Genomic DNA, 22,167 nt, shown 5'->3' with positions numbered 1-22,167 from the left:
TGTGCTTTTTGCTTATCCTTTGGAATTATTACTCATCCTTTTTTTTTTCTCCTTCTCTGTTGTTTGAAAGACTCATCGTTACTGTGACACCAGCATGCCTCTGTAACTCAACCACACTGGTGCGAGACGTTGTGTTTAATTGGCTCTTTTACTCCGAGCCAAAAGCCATGATCCCAGCAACAGAGCTGCCTGGGGAATTGAACTCCTGACGCCTTTCGCAGCACTTTAACACTCCTTTAGATCTTCAGGGGATTACATCTCTACTACTAGCGCTGTTAGTGGTGTAAACACTGAGCAGCAAAGGAGGCGTCTTTATAGATCTCCTGCTTGAAGGCTCTTTAGAGATAGACCCACTCATTGGTTACTAAGACTTCTTTTCTAATAATCAAGGTCTAAACGGCGGTGCTACGACCCAGAAGAGGGAAGGCTGTTGGCAGGCCGCAACTGGGCTCCAGTCCCCTTATTCCATGAACCCCCTGAAGCCCCTGAATCCCCCCTTGAAGTCCTTGTATCCCTCCACTGAGTCCTTGTATCCCTCCACTGAGTTCTTGTATGCCTCCTTGGAGTCCTTGAATCCCCCCTCGCAGCCCATGTTGAGTCCTGGGCTCTCTCCGGGGCATGGTCGCCATCATGGCAGCTGCCTGGATGGAGCGTGCCCCCGGCGGCGTGAGGTTGTTGTGGTTCAGGTCCATGTTGGATAAGAGATGACCCAATGAGTCCCAGCGCTGGGAGGAAGGCAGGCGAATGAGGGAGGAGTAACCTCGCTCAGGGAATACGGCCGCTACAGGAGGCTTGCTGGTCTCCGTTGTGAACACCGGAGCTGGATCCTGGTGTTCCCTAATGGGTGGAGGCTGTGGGGGCGCAGCACGGGGCGGGACGGGCTTCAGGTAGGTGCCTCCCCGCGGGTCCAACAAGACCTCACTGTAGGGTGGGGGAGGGTCCTCCATCAGAACTGCCTCCTCATAGCAGGGCGGCTTCCCAAATACGTCTGTGTCTGTAAAAGAAAATATAGGATACTGGATTAAACGCAAAACTCCCAACTCGTCACTAGAGTTTGAAATATAGAATCTTATCTCCTGATATAGGTCAAATAAATATATATTTGAAAAGTCCCAGGGTAATTCAACGACAAATGTAATGTACTGAACTATTTATTGGAAACTTGAGGGCAACATTTAAAAGCAAAACTGCAATCTTCCAAGTGATTTGAGTGTTGTTGTTCAAATTAATTCAGAAGGGGTAATGGGTGTCATGATATCTCAAAATATGATTTTCTCTGGATACATTTCCATATAAATAAAATAAGTTATCAAACTTGAATATCACCCAGCACCAATGGTCGCAAAGGCTGTACAGGACCCCTTGCTATCACTTTTTAACACACTGGGTAAGCTCAACATTATATTTCTTTAATGTACATTTAAATAAGTCAGTTTGAGACAATAATACATGTACAGGTTTTGCTGGTGCAAAGCAGAAGGAAAATTATAAAGGACTATATAGTAAAACATTTTTTCTGATCAATGTATGCCATTTTGCAGTGAGGAGTCACATCCCAAAACATTGTGATAAACTACTTCCTACTGTGATAGTGTGGCAATTTGTTCAGTAGTGTGCACAAAAAGCATCACAGCACATTTGGTCCAAGGTCTGTGTCCCTATATCTCTCTCACACATTTTTCTCTTTCACTCCTTCCTATTTTAGGCACACTTGTTTTCCATCTTTCTGCTTCTCACTGAAGACTGACGCATCATTTCTAGGGGTACTGAGTAAAGAGCATCTAAGTCGCGTTATAAGATGTTTTTGCTAACAAAACCATATCAAATGTCGGTGATGACGTAGATTCACGAGTGTCTAAAATTGCCTTTACTTTTATTGTAAGCCAGTCATGAATGGGTAAATGATGCAAAGACAGTGTTGGTGCGTGGTTTGACATTTTCAACATTTGTTTTACTCAAACGTACCTAGTTTCATTTTATCAGATGTTTGATAGCAGCCATTAAAGACACCCTGTAGACATACATTCAATAGCTATGTTTGCAAGTGTGGCTTAAAAATAATGACAGATTCAAAACCCTGCTTCCTGATTGTTTATTCAAGTTTGCAAGTAGGTTTGCAATACAACAAATGTCCAAAGTATTTTGGTGCAGAATGATTGTCATCAGCTTTTTCCACGTGTGTCCTTGGCAATCTTTCCAGTCAGATGCATGGTACAAACATCAAATGATGTCATAAGAAATATTTAGATTTCAGCAGAATCATTTTTTGAGTGAATTACTGAGTAAATGCAAGGGGGTGGTTGAAATGTTTCTGTCCGTCTGTGGTTAGATGATGGTGAATGTTTGTTTGATGGCTGTGTTCATGTTTGTAAGTTAGATAAGAAGGAAACTTTAGCAGAAAAACTATAAATGTCAGTAGTTGTTCTAAGTCTGTGTTGCAAACTGAAATCAAAAATGGACAGTACAAATAATTGACAGAGCAGATAATAAATGTTGTACTAGAAAGTAGAAAATGTTATTTAATCTGCATTATGTTTATACAAATCATTTCCTGTTGCAAATTATTTGTATAAACATAATTACCGGAGGCTCTCTGAAAATAACCGCATGAAATTACTTATTTTGTTATTCTTGTCTTGATTTGTTTTCTTCTGCACAATGTATTCTGTTTAGATTTTAGTTTTGTCAAACAAAAGCAATTGCGCAACATTTTCTGGGCAGTTGCAGATTTCTTACTTGTTCTCTTCTGATTTAACCATTCGCACGTGCTGCTGATTACACTCGTCAGCAGCTCTCTGAGAAGCTCAAATCTGTTCACATTTGCAACCCATTAGAGAACTCCTCAGTGAAATGTTTTGACTGATGCAGACATTTTGACATTGTCAGTTTTTTCAGGTATTTCAGCTGTCACGATGCTTTTAGGGTGCACCAAGACAGGATTCATAGTCAACAGACTCGTTTTGCTTGGAGACATTGCGGTTGCTACAGCTGACGTAAGTTAGTGGATATTTATTTTGTTCTTTTAAATGATTTTAAAACCTTTGTTCGAAACAACAGAAAGCAGAGTCCTCAATTGTTCAAATTCAGGTGTAGCTTAAATAGTGGTATTTTAGCAAGGCGTTACCTGACATTAATGTGACAGTTAAGCAAAAAACTAAAGAAAATGTTCTTAAGATAAATATAAGCACAAAAATAGGATATTTAAGGAAAACGCATTCATTCCTGCAACATTTCTAAAATACCTCTTAGCTGACAAAGAGTCAGAAAGAAATGGGACCTGGCAACAGACATCAATCTCAAAACAGTGTTTCGTAACACCTGGAGGCAGTTTCTTTGTCCATGTTGATAAATTTGTCCAGATCCTAATCAATATTTATCAAAATGTTGCACAAGCTCTCCTCCTGCTTTAACATTATCTAGTCTCCTGAGTTTCTCGCAGAAGTTATTTTGGAAATTCGGAAATATATATTCGGGAATATGTGCAAGAATCAAAGAAAGTTTGAAGCCTGATTTTGATGTTAGGCTATCCACTAAAGAGATGATGTATTACTCCTGCTGCTTCAGAGTAATGCTTAATTTACCTCTTAAACTCCATTCAAGTTTTCCCAACATTTGATGTGATAGCTAGTAGGCTGGATTGAAATGTCAATTAACTTTCTTTTTTTGTTTGAATTGTGACTAAACGGTCCAAATTCACACACTGAGCGTTCACAGTGTATGACATGGCATGAGGACTTGTCCTCTTCTCCAAATATGGTCACTTCTAGTTACAAAATAAATAAGAAAACTGTGGCTAAAATGCCAAACTCAAGGCTTCAAAATGGTATCCTGGTGGCTGCGGCCACTTTTTGAATACAGTCTATGCTTGGGCCAAATATTTTGTCCCTCATCTACTTTCAGGTTTCATGTTTTAATTGTTTTCGTATTTCATTCTAACTGATCACTTTTTAATGTAAATTATCCTGAGTTCCAGCATCCCAACAGCAACAAAACAAACCCATAGCCCAAACCTGTTTACAGGCAATACAACAAACATCACAGTGGTACAAATCCACAGCTGTTTATTGAACTGTTGCCATGGAGCTGTATGTATTTATAGATGCAAATGTGTGTGTTCTTGTGTATGTGTGTGTGTACTCGGCCAGAATCCATCACTCCTCCATCATGCCTCACAGATACCTACAGGATCCACTGTCATTGTTGTCCTAACTCCCCCGTCCATGTGCTTCTGCTGTAAAACAATACTACCAGCTGCCAGCACGCAGAAACACATGGGACGGATGTATCCAGCAGGAGGATCAGAAGGCTTTTGTTTAAAGCACCAAACACAGTGTGAGAATGTATGCAGTGCAGTGTTTCCGTTTGCAACTATTCATCCAACTTTGACCGGAAATATCTCTTAAGTCCAACCAATGTCCAATAAAAGTAATTCTGCCTAAATTCTATTTCAAATGTATTAAAAATAGGCTGAATAGACAAGTCAGCACTACAGTAACTTCTCTCATTGATGTCAAAAGTGCACAATGAAATGCCATAGAGGTGAGTACAGTGTTACTTGCTTCTGTTAGAACAAAAATAAAAACAGCGCTTAATTAAAGGTACAATACAAACATCCTTTTAGGTTCTACCCATGGATGCATTGGAGAACTGGATACATCATTGGAGGCTAAGCCCCGTTCATTCCTATAAAAAAAGATACGTGGTGCAAAAGCAATATGGCCTGGCTTTAACAAAAATACCTGGATCTGTCCTATATCTTTCGGCAATCTTACGCATCCATTAGGCCCATTGAGCGATTCAAATGCAAGTCAATGGGAAAACTTCTCCTAGTTTAAATCATATCTCTCTGAAAGACAACAATTAATTTCCATCAACAACTGCAAATCCTCCACTGCTTCAGTCACCAACGGCATCCCCCAGGGCTCTGTAATTGGTCCCCTGCTCTTTATCATCTACATCCTAACACTTGGACAAATCCTCTGTCTCCACCAACTCCGGTTCCACTGTTATGCTGATGACACCCAGCTTTACCTTTCTACAAAATCTATTTCTGCAACCAACACACTCCCAACTCACCAACTGCCTCACTGAGATTGAAAAATTGATGCAAAACACTTTCTCAAACTGAACTGTGACAAATCAAAAATAATCATCACCGGACCAAACTCACTTACCCGCTCCTCCCAGGATTTTTCACTGAACATCGATTGCTTAATTGTCAACCCCTCAACTTACATCTGTAACCTTCGCATCATCCTCGACCCCAGCCTCACTTTCCTACCTCACGTAAACCATGTCACAAAAACAGCCTTGTTCCACCTCAAAACATTGCATGCGTCTGAACCTCCCTCTCTGTCACTGCCGTTGAAACACTAATCCATGCATTCATTAAATCCAGAATAGATTACGGCAATGGCATTCTTGATGGTTCACCCGCTTCCAATTCAAAATATTGTTGAGCCTATGGCATCACATGACAAACACGTACATTATAACACCAAGTTTGACCGCTTTTGAAACTTGCTTCCAAGGCGGCTCTCTTCCTGGGGGCTTCACCCCTCTTGTCCTTTCTCATCTCTCTCTCCACCATCATCTCTAATGCTATCCGAATAGGTGTAAATGGAAACTCTGCACTTTCACCATCTCAACGCCTCTCTTTCTCTCTCCGTTAATGAAACAGCTCCGGCTTCTCCCTCTCCAGCCTCTGTTGTGCTCAGCTGGTCGGCACCTGCTTCCCTTTTAGCTCGGCTGCTGCCTGGATACTGAACCTCTTCATCAGTCTGCTTTGTGACCAAGACTCCAGCAACCTTTTGTTTTATCCGATACTGTCTGTCTGTGCTCATTAAGCATCTTTGACAGCAGCTGATGCTCTTATACTCACTCCAGCTTTCCTTTTACTCTCCAGTAATCCCTCTTTCTTTCATTGCAACACTTTACTAGCACTCTACAGATTTGAAAAGGTTTCCTCCAACATTGGTTTTGATTAATTCTCTTAATTTTTTTTGTGTCATAGTTCCTGTGCTGATTATTTTAAGATTCATTCTTGCTTGCTTCTTAAAAAAGGCATGCATATTAGTCAATTCTAATGCAATAAATAACAACTACAGGAACGAAACAGACTTGAGACCTCGACTTAAACAAAATTAAATAATATTGATATTTTTAAAGCAGAATTGCTGCACATGTTAACGCTTTAATGTTGCTTATACTGTAGCTTGAAGGATTTTCTTCTGGTCCTTCAGTGCCATATGAAATAAATGCGCTGCTACTCATTGCTAATACTGCTAAGCACTGACAATCATTTTCGCTGCAGTTGCAACTTTGTTTAACTTTCAAGGTTGAAGCTTGAAAAATTGGCTCCCGTTTACTTCTGCCAGAAGGGTGAAGCAGAATGTTCCCCAAACCTATGAATGAATTTCCATAAAAATGTTGTATATCTCACACACACTGTTTGGGTTAAAAAAAGAAAGAAAGATGTCCTCAGGGCTGCAATGTTGGACAGGAACAAGTCTGATTTAAGGTGCCCTTGAGCAAGGCATTGAAATGCCAACTGCACAAGTGGAGCAGCTCTGTTTGTGGTTGTGTTTGGCAGCTGCCCGGATGGAATATTTGAACAAGGCAGGGTGGTGTTTAAAGAGAGCATTTATACTGGGTGGATCAGGTTGCAGGTGTCTGCATTGTTATAAAAAACGTTTGAGTGATTTAGGGTTGTGGTTACGAATGGCTTTTTTCACCAGCTGGATAAACTCACCCAACAATCCCATTGGCAGGTTGGTCTAAAGTTTGGAACGTCGTCTATATTTGCCAAAGCCAGAATCCTTCCCGTAGTTCTTTGACTGGCAATGTCTGTCAGTAGACTCCTTTTCTTCTTGATGGTCTAGATGTAGTATCAATAAAAACATTGGTTCCCAACCTTGATGAGCCCCAAATATAAAGTAATGTCTACTTGTATTCTTCCCAGGTTGCAAGTTGTGAAATTGACAAGTGATTTCCCTTTTTCAGTTTGATCCTTTTAAGAGGCCTCGATACATACAGTACAATTACAGTATGTAGCATTTAACATTTGTCGGAAAAATAGACACAACTTTGGGTTTTCTAACTTAGACTGCAGAATCCTTCAGAATATTTTCGACTGTACATTTTGTCCAATTTCTTAAAAAACGAATTGCATTAGAAAGGAACCCTTCAGTCATTTATCAATAACTCGTAACGTAAATATGAGATAAAACATCCTTTAAGATGGAGGCCTGGGGAAAAATGGCCTCTCTGTTCCTTCTCGCGCCCAGCTGTGCTCCTGTACTCTCCCTGATTGTCCCTTTCTTCTCATCTTTTTTTTATGTTCCTCTTATAGTTTAGCTGTTGTTGCTCGCTCCATCACTGCCCGGCCTCCACAGTCACCACCCACGCCTCAGCGGCAGCTGTCACCATGACGCCCCGCGGGGGAACGCTGCTCGGCAGGCAGAGAGCTGGAAGCTGGGAAGTGTCTAAAAAATATCTGACACAAAATGAAATCCTCCTACTGTCCTCTGCCTCTCTGTCTGCATCTTAACTGCTCATATACATTAGATGTGAATTCATTCATTATTTCTCAGTCTTTGTTGTATTTTTTGTTGTAACACATGAAATATGAATTTGTTTCATAAATAAAAGCAATTAAGGTGTAATCGGTTTAATATTTCCTTGAGGCGTGCACTGGTTCGTATTGTTTACAGGAGATGGCCACGGACAAAAGTTTTTGCCTTCTTCCACTTCCTCTCTTGTATTCGCCGCCCTCAACACTTTCCGCACTTGTTTCTGTACCAGAATCAGACGGTAACCTATGTGATGTTTATCAGCTTGTTAGCTTGTGGATACTCCTACTACCTGCTGTAGTGGAAAGGCTCACTGCTGCAGGTGATAGTTTGACTCTTTTCAGTTGTATACTTGTTTTACATTTTGATTTACTCTATTCTCTGATTTATTTCCTATCCTGCATACTATTTTTAACACAACAAACACATTGTTAGATTGTTGTTACATTACTTAAAAAAATTATCACTGCAGGGTTAGGTTAAGGTTGTGATTTTCAAGGATTATAACCTAATATTTTGTGAGGATAATGAAGCATTAGTTTCAATTAATGCCATTTGATCCTGTCAGCTAGCCTGACACACTAGATGTTCTGAACCACCCGAGAAGTCGTCTCTGGAAAGCTTTTGTAAAAGGGCAAACTTTAAAAAATGCTTGTTGTTCGATAAATAATCTGGGTTTAAACGTCTATCACAAGATAAGGTTAACCAACCAGATCAACATAAATAGACTGACAACAATGATTTCCTTAAGATCTCGAGAAATGGGAAAACTAGCTGCCATGCAAGGTAAAAGCTCAATGACAAAAATTAAAATGTATATATGTACAGAGGTTTGATTGGTGTACTGGGGCAAGACTTATATTTCCAGGAAATTGGTGACATTGGAAATCCTTCTCCTTACAATAATTTCCCCTAATGCCTCTTTTAACCTCCTCCACCATTCAACCTCCTATATATTTCATAGCAAAATGGTTAAATATAAATAAGGATTCATATGTGTATAATAATGTATGCAAAGAAAAATACAATTATTTGTTGTTACCTGGCATGCTGATCCAGTTTGCCTGTGGCATGGGATGGGGAACCTGCAGAGGGACAGGTGGCGACAGGGTTTGAGGAGGACAGAACTGCGGGGGATCTCTGGGCAGCTGTAAGGGTGGAGGAAGAGGCAGAGGAGGAGGCGGCGACGGGTATCCTGTGGGGGGGCAGCCGAGTGGCTCCATCTCTACGGTTCGCAGACACTGCTCCCTCAGCCTCTCCTCCTGGTGGCGCTTCAGCCGACGCTGCAGGAAGCTACAGAAGCAGCAGAGCATGACGATAACGGCCCAGACCAACCAGAAGCCAGAGAAACAGGCCAGGAAGGTGTAGGTGCCCTGAGACATCACCATGGTGGGGAGAGGAAGGGCTGAGAGGTCCCCCAGAGACAGGAAGAAGTTATGTAAGGTACACAGGGTGGGATGTACGCGTTGTCCTCTAGACGCTGTTAATTTGTGCAAGCTTGTGGCTTGTGTTCCCAAGGTCAATAAGCAAAATTCTGTCACTTTTACATTCAGTAAAAAAATCTAATTGCTGACATTGCTACCCTTTGGGCTGTAATCCAAGGGGAGAACCTACAAAAGCAGTTAAGAGCAGTCTAAGAGAGGTTTATGTTTCTGTCTGCAACTTTTAAGCCACATGACTTAAATACTGATGCTTTGAAGTCAGTTCAGTGAAAATGTTTTTTTTTTACAAAAAATAAGATCCAATACTCTGTTACTTCGGGTTGTGTCACGATGGCCGCTCTTTCAATTCTTTACACAGACATTAAATGGCTTATGCTTCCTTGTTGAAATTATTCAGAAAACGATATCCAAGATCCTTAGAATTTCCTGAAGAAAGGTAAATGGCAATAATTTCAATTTAAAAAAAGTTAATCTTTAGCTTTACTGACAAAAACTGTTACATTTCTGTATATATTATATATGATTCGCAGTTACAGCCTTGGTCGTGTTTAAGAAGGGCAGTCAATAAAAAGTAGCATCCTCAATAAAATGTGCGATCACCTACATTAGCATCCTCAATAAATGAAACGTAATTTAAATGATTTTCCATGAAGAAGGCTCACAAAGAATCTAAATGCCGAAAGTTAATGATGAGGTTAATTGGCTTGGTGACAGCGGCGGCGGCTTGCCACAGAATATAAATTACAGGATGTTCCACGTTCGAACAGAAACTGGGCAAACAAAATATAATTTGTTTAAATTGCCTTTCTAGAAAGGAAAAACCTAATGTGCTAGAGCTGCAAATTCACTGTAAAAAAATTAATGAAAATCTTGATTATGCCCTTTTGAAATATCAAAAGATAAACACATTTCAACTCATATAAGGGTCTATATTCATTTCAAAGTTACTGAATGGTCCAAAAACTGTTTAATAGCTCCAATTAGTTCCGAGTTAAATTGCAGGAGATTAAACAAATCTTTCTTTCTGCATGTTAATTAGCTGTATCCGTCCAGAGGTCTTTGAAATCAGCAGCAGCAAACATCCATTTAAATTCTCCAAAGGCTCCACCAGACTTCTTTCAATAATCCACACTCAGCCAGTGGTGGACGCTGAAAAAGGTTTCAATCTTTTCGGATGGAAAATAAAGCTGTAACTTCATCTAACTTTTAAGGCAGAACTTCAAGTCCAAAATACAAGAGGAAAATTAAATTGTGGAATCTAGAAGACTCAAAAGCCTGGATGAACCGAGGCAACGTCCAATCAGAAAAGGCCAATAACTCTGAGTTGATGTGTAAAACCCTGTTGGACACGTTCTTGGAAGTGAAGTCGAAAAGCTGGTCCCTTCAGGGCTGTGGAGGAACAGAGGGGTCCGTCTGCACCACAGGGACGCCAAATTATTCCCTCTCAGATCCCAGCGGGACTCCTGGACCTCAGGCTGCTCTACAAAAACAGAAAAAGAGGAGGGATGAGACCATCGTCAGCGAATTATCAGAGGAAAAACCCGGAACATTTTCACACAGTGAGATCTCAGGGCAGTAAAAACAGCGCAGAGGCCATGTGCTTATAAATCTCAGCTGTTCAGGCAGGATTATGAAGCCGACCTCGGGGGGTAAGTATCAGTTTCACACTTCAGAGAGCAGCTCACAGAGAAAACATTCACATTGATGTAGTAAAAGACACTGAAACAGAAAACAGGACACTTTGTTCCTTATTTTTGTTAAAAATGGAGGCCATTTTTCTTGGGGTTGTCCAGATTCAAAATTCATGAAATTCAACAAAAATGCAGAAAATGGACCAGCCATTAGGGTTGGGAAACTGAACAACTATATTTAGGCCTATACATTGCTAATTGTTTTTGGCTTACTTAACAGTCTGCTGCCAGCACGGAAACAGCATGGGTGTTTTTCTGTCAAGTTTCTGTCTTGACGGGGAAATCAAGCAAATCTTAGTTCAGCGAAAGAGAAAAAGTTGAATCCCAAATGAGTGAGATTGCATTTAAGAGTTTAACAAGGAAACTAGGTGTAAGAAATGGGGCGGACACACCTGCTACTATGCAGAGATAGTAGTAGAAAGAAGGCTTAAAGAACAAGGCTGACAACAAAAAAGTCCACTTTAACTCCACATTAATGTTATTTCTATAAAAGACTGCTTCAAGAATGAAATACAGTCAATCATTTACTCTGGCAAAGACAAATGCTGGCTCATTCTAATAGATCACCTTGTTTTATATTTCCAATAATGTGTGTGTTCTCCTAAAATAATTATCTGGCGTAAAGGAAACAATTGGCAACCTTTAAATGCCGAATCTGGGCCACAACCACAGCAGAATAATCACAGACAGAAACAGCAGCTGCTTATCGCTTCTTCATTTGCTCAAATCTCAGGGAGCTTTCCTGCAGCTTGATTAGCTGATGTCTGCAAAATGTTAGCTTGACCCACAATTCTGCCAAAAACTCTTATTCCCACAGTGCACATGTAATTCCAACGATGGTCCCGACCATCCAAAGCCTGACTCCAGCCACCTAGTAGGCTTTAATTGGACAGCAGACCTGTCTGTGGAGCTGACACTCAGAAACGGTTTGAATATTTCTTCTGACAGAACTTATATTACCTGTATATTTTTAAATGTATAAATTATCTGCTCTTCTGAGAGCCACCCTCAGTGAATAGATGCATTTTTTGGCTTAAAGAAATAAGATATCATTTGACACCTACTTGGAACCATATTTGAAACAAACTGTGTGAATCTTCTCTGTATTTTCTCAAGCACTAACTGATGATCTTGAAGGTGTTTTTTGTTACTTAATTGGACACTTGTACTGTATGACAGTTACATTTGAAGCTCAAGTGGCGCAACAGTGTTTGTGTCATGTATTTATTTGTCATCTTCCACCTCCATATCAATTTTGCGATTCACACTTCCGTGTCTTTTGTATTTTGAAAGCTGAGGTGATTCATCCGCAGAGGCCTTCATGATATTTCAATTGGTTGGTGCTGGTTTGGAAAGGAGCTTTTGTGTACTCCCCCACTTCCTGCATGTCCGATTCAGTCATCATGTAGGAGCATTCAACGATATAATACTAAGACCTCCATCTCCACACATGTACGACAACACACGTACAGTACAAGTACATACTCACTATATGTACTGTATATGCCTCTTTAGTCTTTTCTATTTTTCTCTTAGTCTATCTGAAATAAGCTGATCTTATCCAGAAGTGATCATTTAGACTAGAACAAAAGGGTTACAAAAAAAGGTCAACAAACAAAACAATAAAAACAGTAGTAGTAGTGGAGGATGTTTAATTATAAACCATTCATCCATCCATCCATCCATCTTCTCCCGCTTATCCGTGGTCGGGTCGCGGAGGTAGCAGTTCCAGCAGAGATCCCCAAACTTTCTTTTCCCTGGCCACATCAACCAGCTCTGACTGGGGGATCCCAAGGCGCTCCCAGGCCAGAGAAGATATATAATCCCTCCATCTGGTTCTAGGTCTATCCCTTGGTCTCTTCCCAGCTGGACGTGCCTGGAACACCTCCCTAGGGAGGCGCCCAGGTGGCATCCTAACTAGGTGCCCGAACCACCTCAACTGGCTTCTTTCGACGCGAAGGAGGAGCGGTTCAACTCCGAGTCCCTCCCGGATGACCGAACTTCTCACCTTATCCCTAAGGGAGACACCAGCCACCCTGCGGAGAAAACCCATCTCGGCCGCTTGTACCCGCGATCTCGTTCTTTCGGTCATGACCCATCCTTCATGACCATAGGTGAGGGTAGGAACGAAAATGGCCCGGTAGACAGAGAGCTTTGCCTTCTGGCTCAGCTCCCTTTTCGTCACAACGGTGCGGTAAAGAGACTGCAGTACCGCTCCCGCTGCTCCGATTCTCCGACCCATCTCACGCTCCATTGTTCCCTCACTCGAGAACAAGAATAAACCATTTAATGCAGCATAAAAAACTATGTTTGCATAGAGACTGCAACAGCATTAAAATGCCTAACAATTACTTTTTCAGAAGGAAAAAGTTAAAGTTCATGCTTCTTTGTAGTAAACAATAGTGATTTGAAGTGCTTTATAACAGTCTGTTATTAATTTTATATGAATAAATTGTTAACTTGGATTTAAAAATCCTCCACCACTGATATCATACTTAAAAGCATTATATACAGTGCATTTGGATGATGAGAAGTAAAAAAATTTCAAAATCTAAATGCTTCCGTCTAATTAGAACTGGTACGTTGTGTACAGTACAGTTAGTTTCAATTGGTAAACTAAACAAAACAATATTACAAATATTTTAAGAATCCTCTTTAAATGTTACTTTCCTCCTCAAACACAGGATAATACAACCAGTTTCAGGTGGATCTCTTTATCCAGCGAGTGGAACATGTGAGGATTCAGTGTTTTTGCTTCAAGGACACTCCAGGCCTCAGCAGGCCACTTCATTTCCTCTGAGGCTTCAGAAAGCAGCATGTCTGTCGTCACATTTCACTCAGAGTGAAAACACACACATGATCACTGGATCCAATAGAGGTTGGGTTCAGACGGAAATCTTAAGATTACCAAAAAATGGTTCCTTTGAAATTAATTTTCTTTTTACTACTTGTGTCCTTGCATTCTTTAAACTTTACTCATTTCATAAAGATCATATGAACTTCACATAAGAAACTTTTAAAAAGGTACATGTCTTACTTTTCAGCAACAACATTTAACAAGGTTTTGACATCCATATTGGATAAACAGCGTGTTTAAACATCATCCCTCATGAAATGTATGGGTTTAGTGCAACTCAAATAGTAAACTGATATGAATACATATTCAGATTATGAATGACAATCCAATATGTTTCGCATTAGAAGATCAAACTGAATGTAAAAGGCCCAAAAACACTTGAAATACGTGAAAAACTTCACACGGTATCTGAATACAAATGATCAGACACCAAATATAACATATAAAAATACTTAGTTTATGTTTTCAGGTTATTTTCTATCATCTAAAATGCCTCCCCTGCTGGTCCTGTGTAGCATTAACTCACAGTTTTCTCTCTTCAGGTGTTCCTAATCAGGCCTGATTGGGCAAGTGTGTATATAAAGAGGGCAGGAAAGACTGAGTAGATTGATGGGACTCATCTCCAGTTTGTTTCTCTTTGCAGCTGACTAGCTTTGGGAAAATGGCTCCTCTCATGCCAGTCATGTTTTGTTAGGCAAGGCAAGGCAAGGCAAGGCAAGGCAAGGCAAGGCAAGGCAAGGCAAGGCAAGGCAAGGCAAGGCAAGGCAAGGCAAGGCAAGTTTATTTATATAGTACCTTTCAACACAAGGCAATTCAAAGTGCTTTACAAAAAATGAAAGACATTAAGAAAATGGCATTTAAAATCAGTCATTAAAAAGAAAAGATAATAAAAGAAACATTTAAAAGAAAAAATACATGGATAAAAGTTACAGTGCAGTTTAAGATGTGAATAGTTCAATTAAAAGCAGCGGCAAAAAGAAAAGTCTTTAGTCTGGATTTAAAAGTAGTCACAGTTGCAGCGGACCTGCAGGTTTCTGGGAGTTTGTTCCAGATATTTGGAGCATAATAACTAAACGCTGCTTTTCCATGTTTAGTTCTGACTCTGGGGACAGACAGCTGACCAGTCCCTGAAGACCTGAGAGATCTGGATGGTTCATAATTTAGCAGTAGGTCATAAATGTATTTTGGGCCTAAACCATTCAAAGCTTTATAAACCAGCAGCAGTATTTTGAAATCTATTCTTTGACACACAGGAAGCCAGTGTAAAGACTTCAGAGCAGGAGTGATGTGATCCACTTTCTTAGTAATACTGAGGACTCGAGCAGCGGCGTTCTGAATTAGCTGCAGCTTTCTAATAGATTTTTTAGTGAGACCTGTGAAGACACCATTACAGTAGTCCAGTCTACTGAAGATAAAAGCATGGACAAGTTTTTCCAAATCCTGCTGTGACATCAGTCTTTTAATCCTAGATATATTCTTTAGGTGATAGTAGGCTGATTTAGTAACTGTTTTAATGTGACTGTTGAAACTCAGGTCAGAGTCCATGACTACACCTATATTTCTGGCTTTATCTGTTGTTTTGAACATTGCAGACTGAAGCTCAGCGCTAACTTTTATACGTTCTGCCTTGGCTCCAAAAACCATTACCTCAGTTTTATCTTTGTTTAATTTGAGAAAGTTCTGACACATCCAGTCATTGATTTGTTCAATGCACTTACTCAGTTTTTGAATTGGAGCATAGTCTCCTGGTGAAATTGTTACGTAAATTTGTGTGTCATCCGTATAGCTATGGTAACTTATTTTGTTGTTTTTCATTATCTGAGCCAGTGGTAGCATGTAGATGTTAAAGAGAAGAGGCCCCAAGATGGAGCCTTGAGGAACCCCACATGTCATATTTGTCAACTCAGATGTGTATTTACCTATAGAAACAAAGTTCTTTCTGTCCTTCAAGTAGGATTCAACTGTTTCCGAAAGTCCCACCCAGTTTTCTAGTCGGTCGAATAATATGTTGTGGTCAACAGTGTCAAACGCAGCACTGAGATCTAATAATACTAACACTGAAGTTCTGCCACTGTCTGTGTTTAAGTGGATGTCATTGAAGACCTTTACAAGAGCAATCTCAGTGCTGTGGTTTGAACGAAAGCCTGACTGGAACACATCCAAACAGTTATTTAAATGCAAGAAATTACTCAACTGTTGAAAAACAACTTTTTCAATGATTTTACCTAGAAATGGCAGGTTTCATATGGGCCTGTAATTGTTCATTACTGAAGCATCTAGATTATTCTTGTTTAAGAGCGGTTTAATGAATGCAGTTTTCAGGGCCTCTGGAAAAATACCTGAGTGAAGAGATTTGTTTACTATATGAAGTAGATCTGAGGCCATGCAATGAAAAACATCTTTGAAAAATCCTGTTGGAATAATATCAAGGCAGCAGGAGGAGGATTTCAGAAGTTGAATAATGTCCTCTAGGTTTTTATCATTAATCTGATGGAATTGTGCCATGGTGTTTAAATTAAGTTTAGGTGGACACAGGGACAACACATTTGCTGTACCGGATACAGAGGCACTGACTGCTTTTCTGATTTTCTGAATTTTGTCAGTGAAGAAGAAGGCAAAATCCTTGCATGCCCTGGTGTTAGGCTTTTCCTTGGTGTTCAGTCGTTTTTTGGGAGTGTCGAGAGGCCCAATGTATGGTTATTTTTGAAGAGCCATCTTTTCTTTTTGTTAAGTTACTGTTACTGTTACATTTTTTTTCAATCTTGGGTCACACATATTTAAAGCCAGACTCGGACTCAACAAATAAAGCTCTGTTGCATTAAATTATATGCTAACAAAGACAATGCTATGACATGCATGGCATGCTAACATTTGTTACCCAAAGGGCAAATGAGGCAGATGTGTTTGGTTGTGCAGGTATATGAAAAGTCGGATAACAAAAGTTGTGATCCCTGAGGATTCCCCGGATTCCCCCTGTTTGTTAGGCTAACACGGCTAACACATGTCCAAGCCCTGAAGCACCACGTCATTAGCTAAATGTCATCTTTAGCTTTTACTCTGCATCTTTCAGTATCAAATGTTGGCTTTTTCTTCATTAACACTTATCATGTTCATCTAAATTCACTGGCTTGCTCACACATTGATGTGTAAGATAAATGTGATAAGATGGTGTAATGTAGGCCTACAGCAATAAATGAAACAAATATAACAAATAAATAATTAATGAAGTACATGATACCAAACGTACCAAGTTTTCTATTAATGCACCTTAAATACTCAATTTTAAGTGTACAAATATGGAATATACACCAGTAAAATATGTATTCTCTGGGGCTGTCATGGACCAAAGAAATTGATGAATAATTTTTTTTTCACAGTTTCTTCAAAGATAATTTGCAGAAGCACCACTTTAAAGGTTTAGATTAGCCTATGTGCTTATTAGTTTCTTAGAAAAATTAATCTAAGGTGACTAAGAGCAAAATAACTAATTTGGTTTGCTTGTGGTGTAGACGGTAAACACAAGTAGGCTATGCACAGGATATCCACCTCTTTCATTTAATAAAAAGTCTTCTTAAAAAGTCTTGTCTGAAATGTGTCTTTTTCCACCCTGTGTTTCAGCATCTCTATCTTCTGAATTAAACTCAATGTGTGTCAAGTCATCCAAAACCTAATGATGATTCCTATTACGCAATAGACGCACTGCTGTCTGTTTTTTCCTCAGTCCTTTTTTTAAATATCCTCCATCTGAAAAACAGCAGGAGGGCTTGTCAACAGGAGTGTAACGATTGTTGGAAAATCAGCTACAATAAGCCAATTAGTGCATGTGTGAGGAGAAGGACATCCTCTCTGCATGGAGCTCATGAGATAAGGCGACAGAGCAGGTCATACAATACATTAAACAACAATTACGTCGATTTAAAGTAACAACGTACACACACACACACGCACGCACGCACACACACACACACACGCACGCACGCACGCACAAGCACACACACACACACACACTGCACAGGACACCACAGGTCCCTGTTTGAATCATATTTTATTTATATAAAAAAAACTCACCTTATTTCTAACGAGATGGCGCACTTAAGTAGCTTGCTCCATGCCATGTAAGTTGTATGTCCAAAAATAAAAATAAAAATAACTACAAAATCGATCTTAAAATATATATTTTTTATAATTAAACCACTTTCCTGCATTCGTTCCCTGACCGTTTCGTGTACAATCCACCGGCTATTGTCAGATTATCGCCCGTAAAGGATGCGAGCTCCCCGGGTCTCTGTCTCCTCTCGACCGGGAGCAGGACATGAAGGCTAATAAAAAGGGGGTTTATCGTTTCACCTTGACAGCCTGGCTCCTCCCCCTCTTCCTCGCTCTCCTCTCATTCAGTCCCTCCTCTCTCTCTCTTTCTCTCCAGCTTCGTGACAGCAGCGTGTCTGTCTGAATGATGTTGAAGAATACTGATCATGTGCCGGCAGGGGTTTTCCAAGGACGCGCACGACTTGGCACAGACCGGTCGACTGTGGAGAGGGCGTGTTAAAGTGTGAATTATTTGGGTGATATTCACAAGCATATGCCAAATATTATACACGGTTGTATTTTCCTGTCATGATTGCTACCTCGCCTGCAAACCTTTTCCTGTGCTGACATTGTACACAAGGAGGAAAGCAACAACCCTTTTAAGCTGTATCGGATGTGGATCAGAAAACTCGTTTCAATTCATTACTGCAGTAAATGTACAAAGAATAGACACTGAAAATGTATTCCAAAATTAACATGGTTGTGATTTGGGTGTGTGCCCTCTGATTGATGGACATAATCTAAGGTTACCCGTTCATTTTACTATGGCGGTCATTTTTGACATTTTTTAAACCTGGGAAGGGTCAAAGTAGATATTTTTCAGGGGATCATCAAGGTTGGTAACCACTATTTTTACCGATACCCCATCCAACAAGAAAACATAACATCTACAAGATTTTGTAGAAATTGTGTTTTTCTATTGACAAATGCAAATGAACCCTACTTGAGACTGCCTTTTCATGTAGATCAAGGCAGTACTGTACAGTTCCTGATGTGAAACCCTTCTAATGCTAACTCTAAACACGTTTTTTGGGGCCATTTTGCCTTTTTTTATTAGACAGGACAGATGGGTGCAACATGCAGCAAAGAGACATAGGTTGAATATGCAAACAGGCAGCTTTGGAAAGAACACAGCCTTTGAACACGCCAACAAAATTAAATCGCTATAAACAGCTGCTTCCAGTTGATAGCCCATGTGTTAGAGAAGAACATTTCCTTTGATTAGCCATAACTCTGCATCATTAATGTGTTTTACTTTAGAGAAAAGGGTGGTGGTTTCCTTAACAACCGTCAGAGTTCAAGGTCTGAGCCCAGTCTACCTGCAGCTGATTTGACTGTCAAACACGCTGCTTCTTCATTAGACTGAAGTCAAATCACTGTGAGCACACAGCCTCTGGGAACAGTCTGTTTAACAGAGATTTAATTGGAATTCTGTAAGGCAAAAGAAAAATGCATTTGAAATGTTGAAATATCAATCTGTCTGGCACAGTGAATTGTATGTAACTTATCCCAGACATACAGATTGGAGTTTACAGAGTGGATGTAGATAACAAAGTTTATAAAAAGTAAGCACCACAGTAATTGCTGCTGGTGGAGGGAACATGCACAGTAGACTACTTCCCTGCAAACTATAATTTCTGTAGGGGGATATCAGGACCATGCCTGAACATACATTTTTTGAGGACCTACATTTGCATAATCATAAGTGTGTAACCTACATTTCTGAGGACGTGCACAACCTATTGTGCTTTTTTGAGTTATCCATTTCCTTTAGTATGCTATATAGGTTTTCGTGTATGGGCAATTTGGGATTTGTGCTAGGAGTGATAGGAAAGCAAGCTCAGGAAATTACACAAGATACTTGAGGATATCTCACATAAGAGCAAGTTTCAAACTTCTCAGAATTTAAAGAAGAAGAAGAAGAAGATATACCTTTATTGATCCCGGGGGAAATTCAGTTTCCACTCTGTTACACGCACATGCTTTTTATACAGGTACATACAAGTGCACACAGTTATGTTGCATACATGCACATACATATACAAATACACTCACACTCATGCACACATGCCCATGCATTGAGAGGTTAAAATAGGTAAAATCGTGCATCAACATATTGGAGCAGCAATTAGAAACAACACTGCAGCTCTGCAGACCTCAGCGTGAGCTCAGAAGTTTGTCACCAAGCACTGATGAGAAAGAGACCTGGTAGGGTTGAAACTGGCATCCTCCTGCAACATGACGGCAATAAAACAATACAGGGACGATAGCATCGCTATGACAACAGCTCTCTGTGGAAGCGAGGGGCTAACAAAATATATTTAATAAAGAGAGTCGTCAACTGTCTTTGTGCAGAGAATTGTTGAATTCTCAGGAAATGAAATACCATCATAAAGTGTTGTTTACTCAACGTTGAGGTTCAGATGTGCAGTGTCATTGCAAAACCCTGTAAAACAAGTCAATGTTGTGTGGTAATCTGCCACTTTTTCATTTATATTTGATTCCAAAGGCTCTGTCTTTACCTTTTACACCAATACAGAAGCTTTTCTTTTAACATATCTATATTCCACATACGTGTTTATTTCTAAAAACCTACAATCCTGTGGTGTTTTTCAACCAAACCAATTTAAAAGTAGATTTTATTCCCAGAGATGCACAGGACAGGACACCGGACCACCGGCAGCTGCTGGAGGACCGGTCGAAGAGGCTTACAAAACACTCACAGAGACGCATTCAGAAAAGCTTTAGCTTCGACTGTTTGAAATCATTGTGTGACTCATTCCTGTGTACGTTTTTACAGATATAAAAAGGCTCAATGGTATGCTGAGGAGATGCCAAAGTGCTGATTGCTCTTTTTTTTTTAAAGTCTCTTTCCTGTTTCCTGCTCCATGTTTAGGCATTAAGTGGCCCACATGCACTCCTGGGAAAAGAAGCATTTCAGGGTCATGAGTCTCCTTCAAGTTCTTTTTTCAGATCTCAAACAAAAGCTTGATTCTTCTCTGTCTTCCCCGCTTTCGTTAAAGAAGATGTGGGCATATCAAAGCTTTAAAAGAGCTCTCTAGCTGGTACTGAAGTTGTTCATAACCTATTGCCAGGGGAAAACATGAGAGAGTGCTGGAAAAAAACAATACACTTCTAAAACGGTTTTGACAAAATCTGATACAGTATTATGAGATCTATGAAGTGAGGATTTGTTGCTGTTGTACGAGAGTGCATGAGATTTTGTTAAGGGTAACTAATCAACTGGGTTGTTTTTGTAAGTAAAAAATTATGAAAAGATGTCTTCAATTAAAATGAATAAAACTGGTCATTTTTACAAGATATTTCCGTCTACCATCTTTCTTTGAGCGAAGGAGAAGAGGCACAACTTAGAAAATATCTTCTGTTTTTCTATCTAAATATCATTATGTAGAATTCATATTAAAATATAGTCACTTTTAATACAAATAAAACCTTAAATGCACCATTAACTATAAACATTGTATTTAAGGTTAAAAGTGGCCTTTTAAGAATCCCCTGGAGAGGATTTCATTATGCAGTCTGTTAAAATACATTTTTAAAAGGGTTATGTTTTTTTCTCCTCGTGACCCCAACGTCTAATGTATGGAGGCCAGTGGGTATCATTGGCAAAAATGAAAAAGTCCTTTATCGATAAGATGCCGATCCTCCCTTTCCTTTACTTACCGGTAATCCCTTTTCAAATCTGTTTCTTCTCTCATCCCTCCATCCTCCCTTGTTTATTCAATACTGTTTATAATTCTCCTCTTTTCATAGGTACCAGATTATGGTTTGAAATAGATTGAGGTTATATAGCGCCATATTGACCCCCCTAACTAATTGACCAATCAAAAAGTCTACATCCAAACTAGCAGCTGTATGAAAGCTGTGGTAAATGTAATAAGTAGTGTGCTATCACAATTACAATTCATTTCATCCTAGTATGTTGACATCTATACTGTACTTTGCTAATAATGATTATTGCCACTCCAAACCACACAAATGTTTAGGCTCACGATATAAATCCTCCAACAAACACACACATAGTTGTTTCCCTTCAAACCGATATGAGCAATGATGTAGTAGTGGTTATTTTTACACTGATGGAGGGTTTAAAAAAAGAATATGTTCCTAAGCTGATCGTGGTTTCCACTTTCCAGTGAGATGAAACTCTAAAAGTGGATTACACCTGACGTGCTTTCCACTGTTGGAGTCCACCCACGCTGAGTTTCAGTGTTTGAGAGTGTGAGTAGTGGATTATTAGTGACGATGTGAAATGGCAGGAAACAAATGACAAACTCTTTGACTCACTCCAGTAATGTACACGTTTATTTCTGCCAGAGTGCTAGCAGCATGTTCACCATAGACGGAAATATCTTATCAGAGATCGGGTTGATAGCCATCACATTTTCTTCATTCTCCCAGGAAGCATGAATCTTATTGACCTTGGTGTCACCATGAAGGTAGCTGACATATTTGGCTTTTAGTTAAATCCCGCATATGTAACTTGTCAAAAACAAACT

At 39.8% G+C, this 22,167-nt stretch overlaps 1 protein-coding gene across 2 annotated transcripts; it reads right to left on the bottom strand.

Moving 5' to 3' along the window:
- prr7 (proline rich 7 (synaptic)) lies at nt 1-17,980 on the bottom strand. Of its 2 annotated transcripts, none has more exons than XM_079650287.1 (3): nt 17,630-17,980; nt 8,614-10,493; nt 1-994 (listed from the first exon to the last, which is right to left on the bottom strand). In XM_079650287.1, exons 2-3 carry the CDS (start codon nt 8,957-8,959, stop codon nt 393-395), a joined length of 948 nt encoding a protein of 315 aa, XP_079506413.1. In that variant the 5' UTR covers nt 8,960-10,493; nt 17,630-17,980; the 3' UTR covers nt 1-392. The 2 variants fall into 2 exon arrangements, with proteins under 2 accessions (XP_079506413.1, XP_079506414.1); XM_079650288.1 differs by having other exon boundaries at nt 8,614-10,488.
- Between the last annotated feature and the right edge of the window lie 4,187 nt (nt 17,981-22,167).

Source organism: Notothenia rossii (genome assembly GCF_949606895.1).
Source record: "Notothenia rossii genome assembly, chromosome: 9".
Taxonomy (NCBI): Eukaryota; Metazoa; Chordata; class Actinopteri; order Perciformes; family Nototheniidae; genus Notothenia; species Notothenia rossii.
This window is presented reverse-complemented; position numbering and strand designations above follow the sequence as displayed.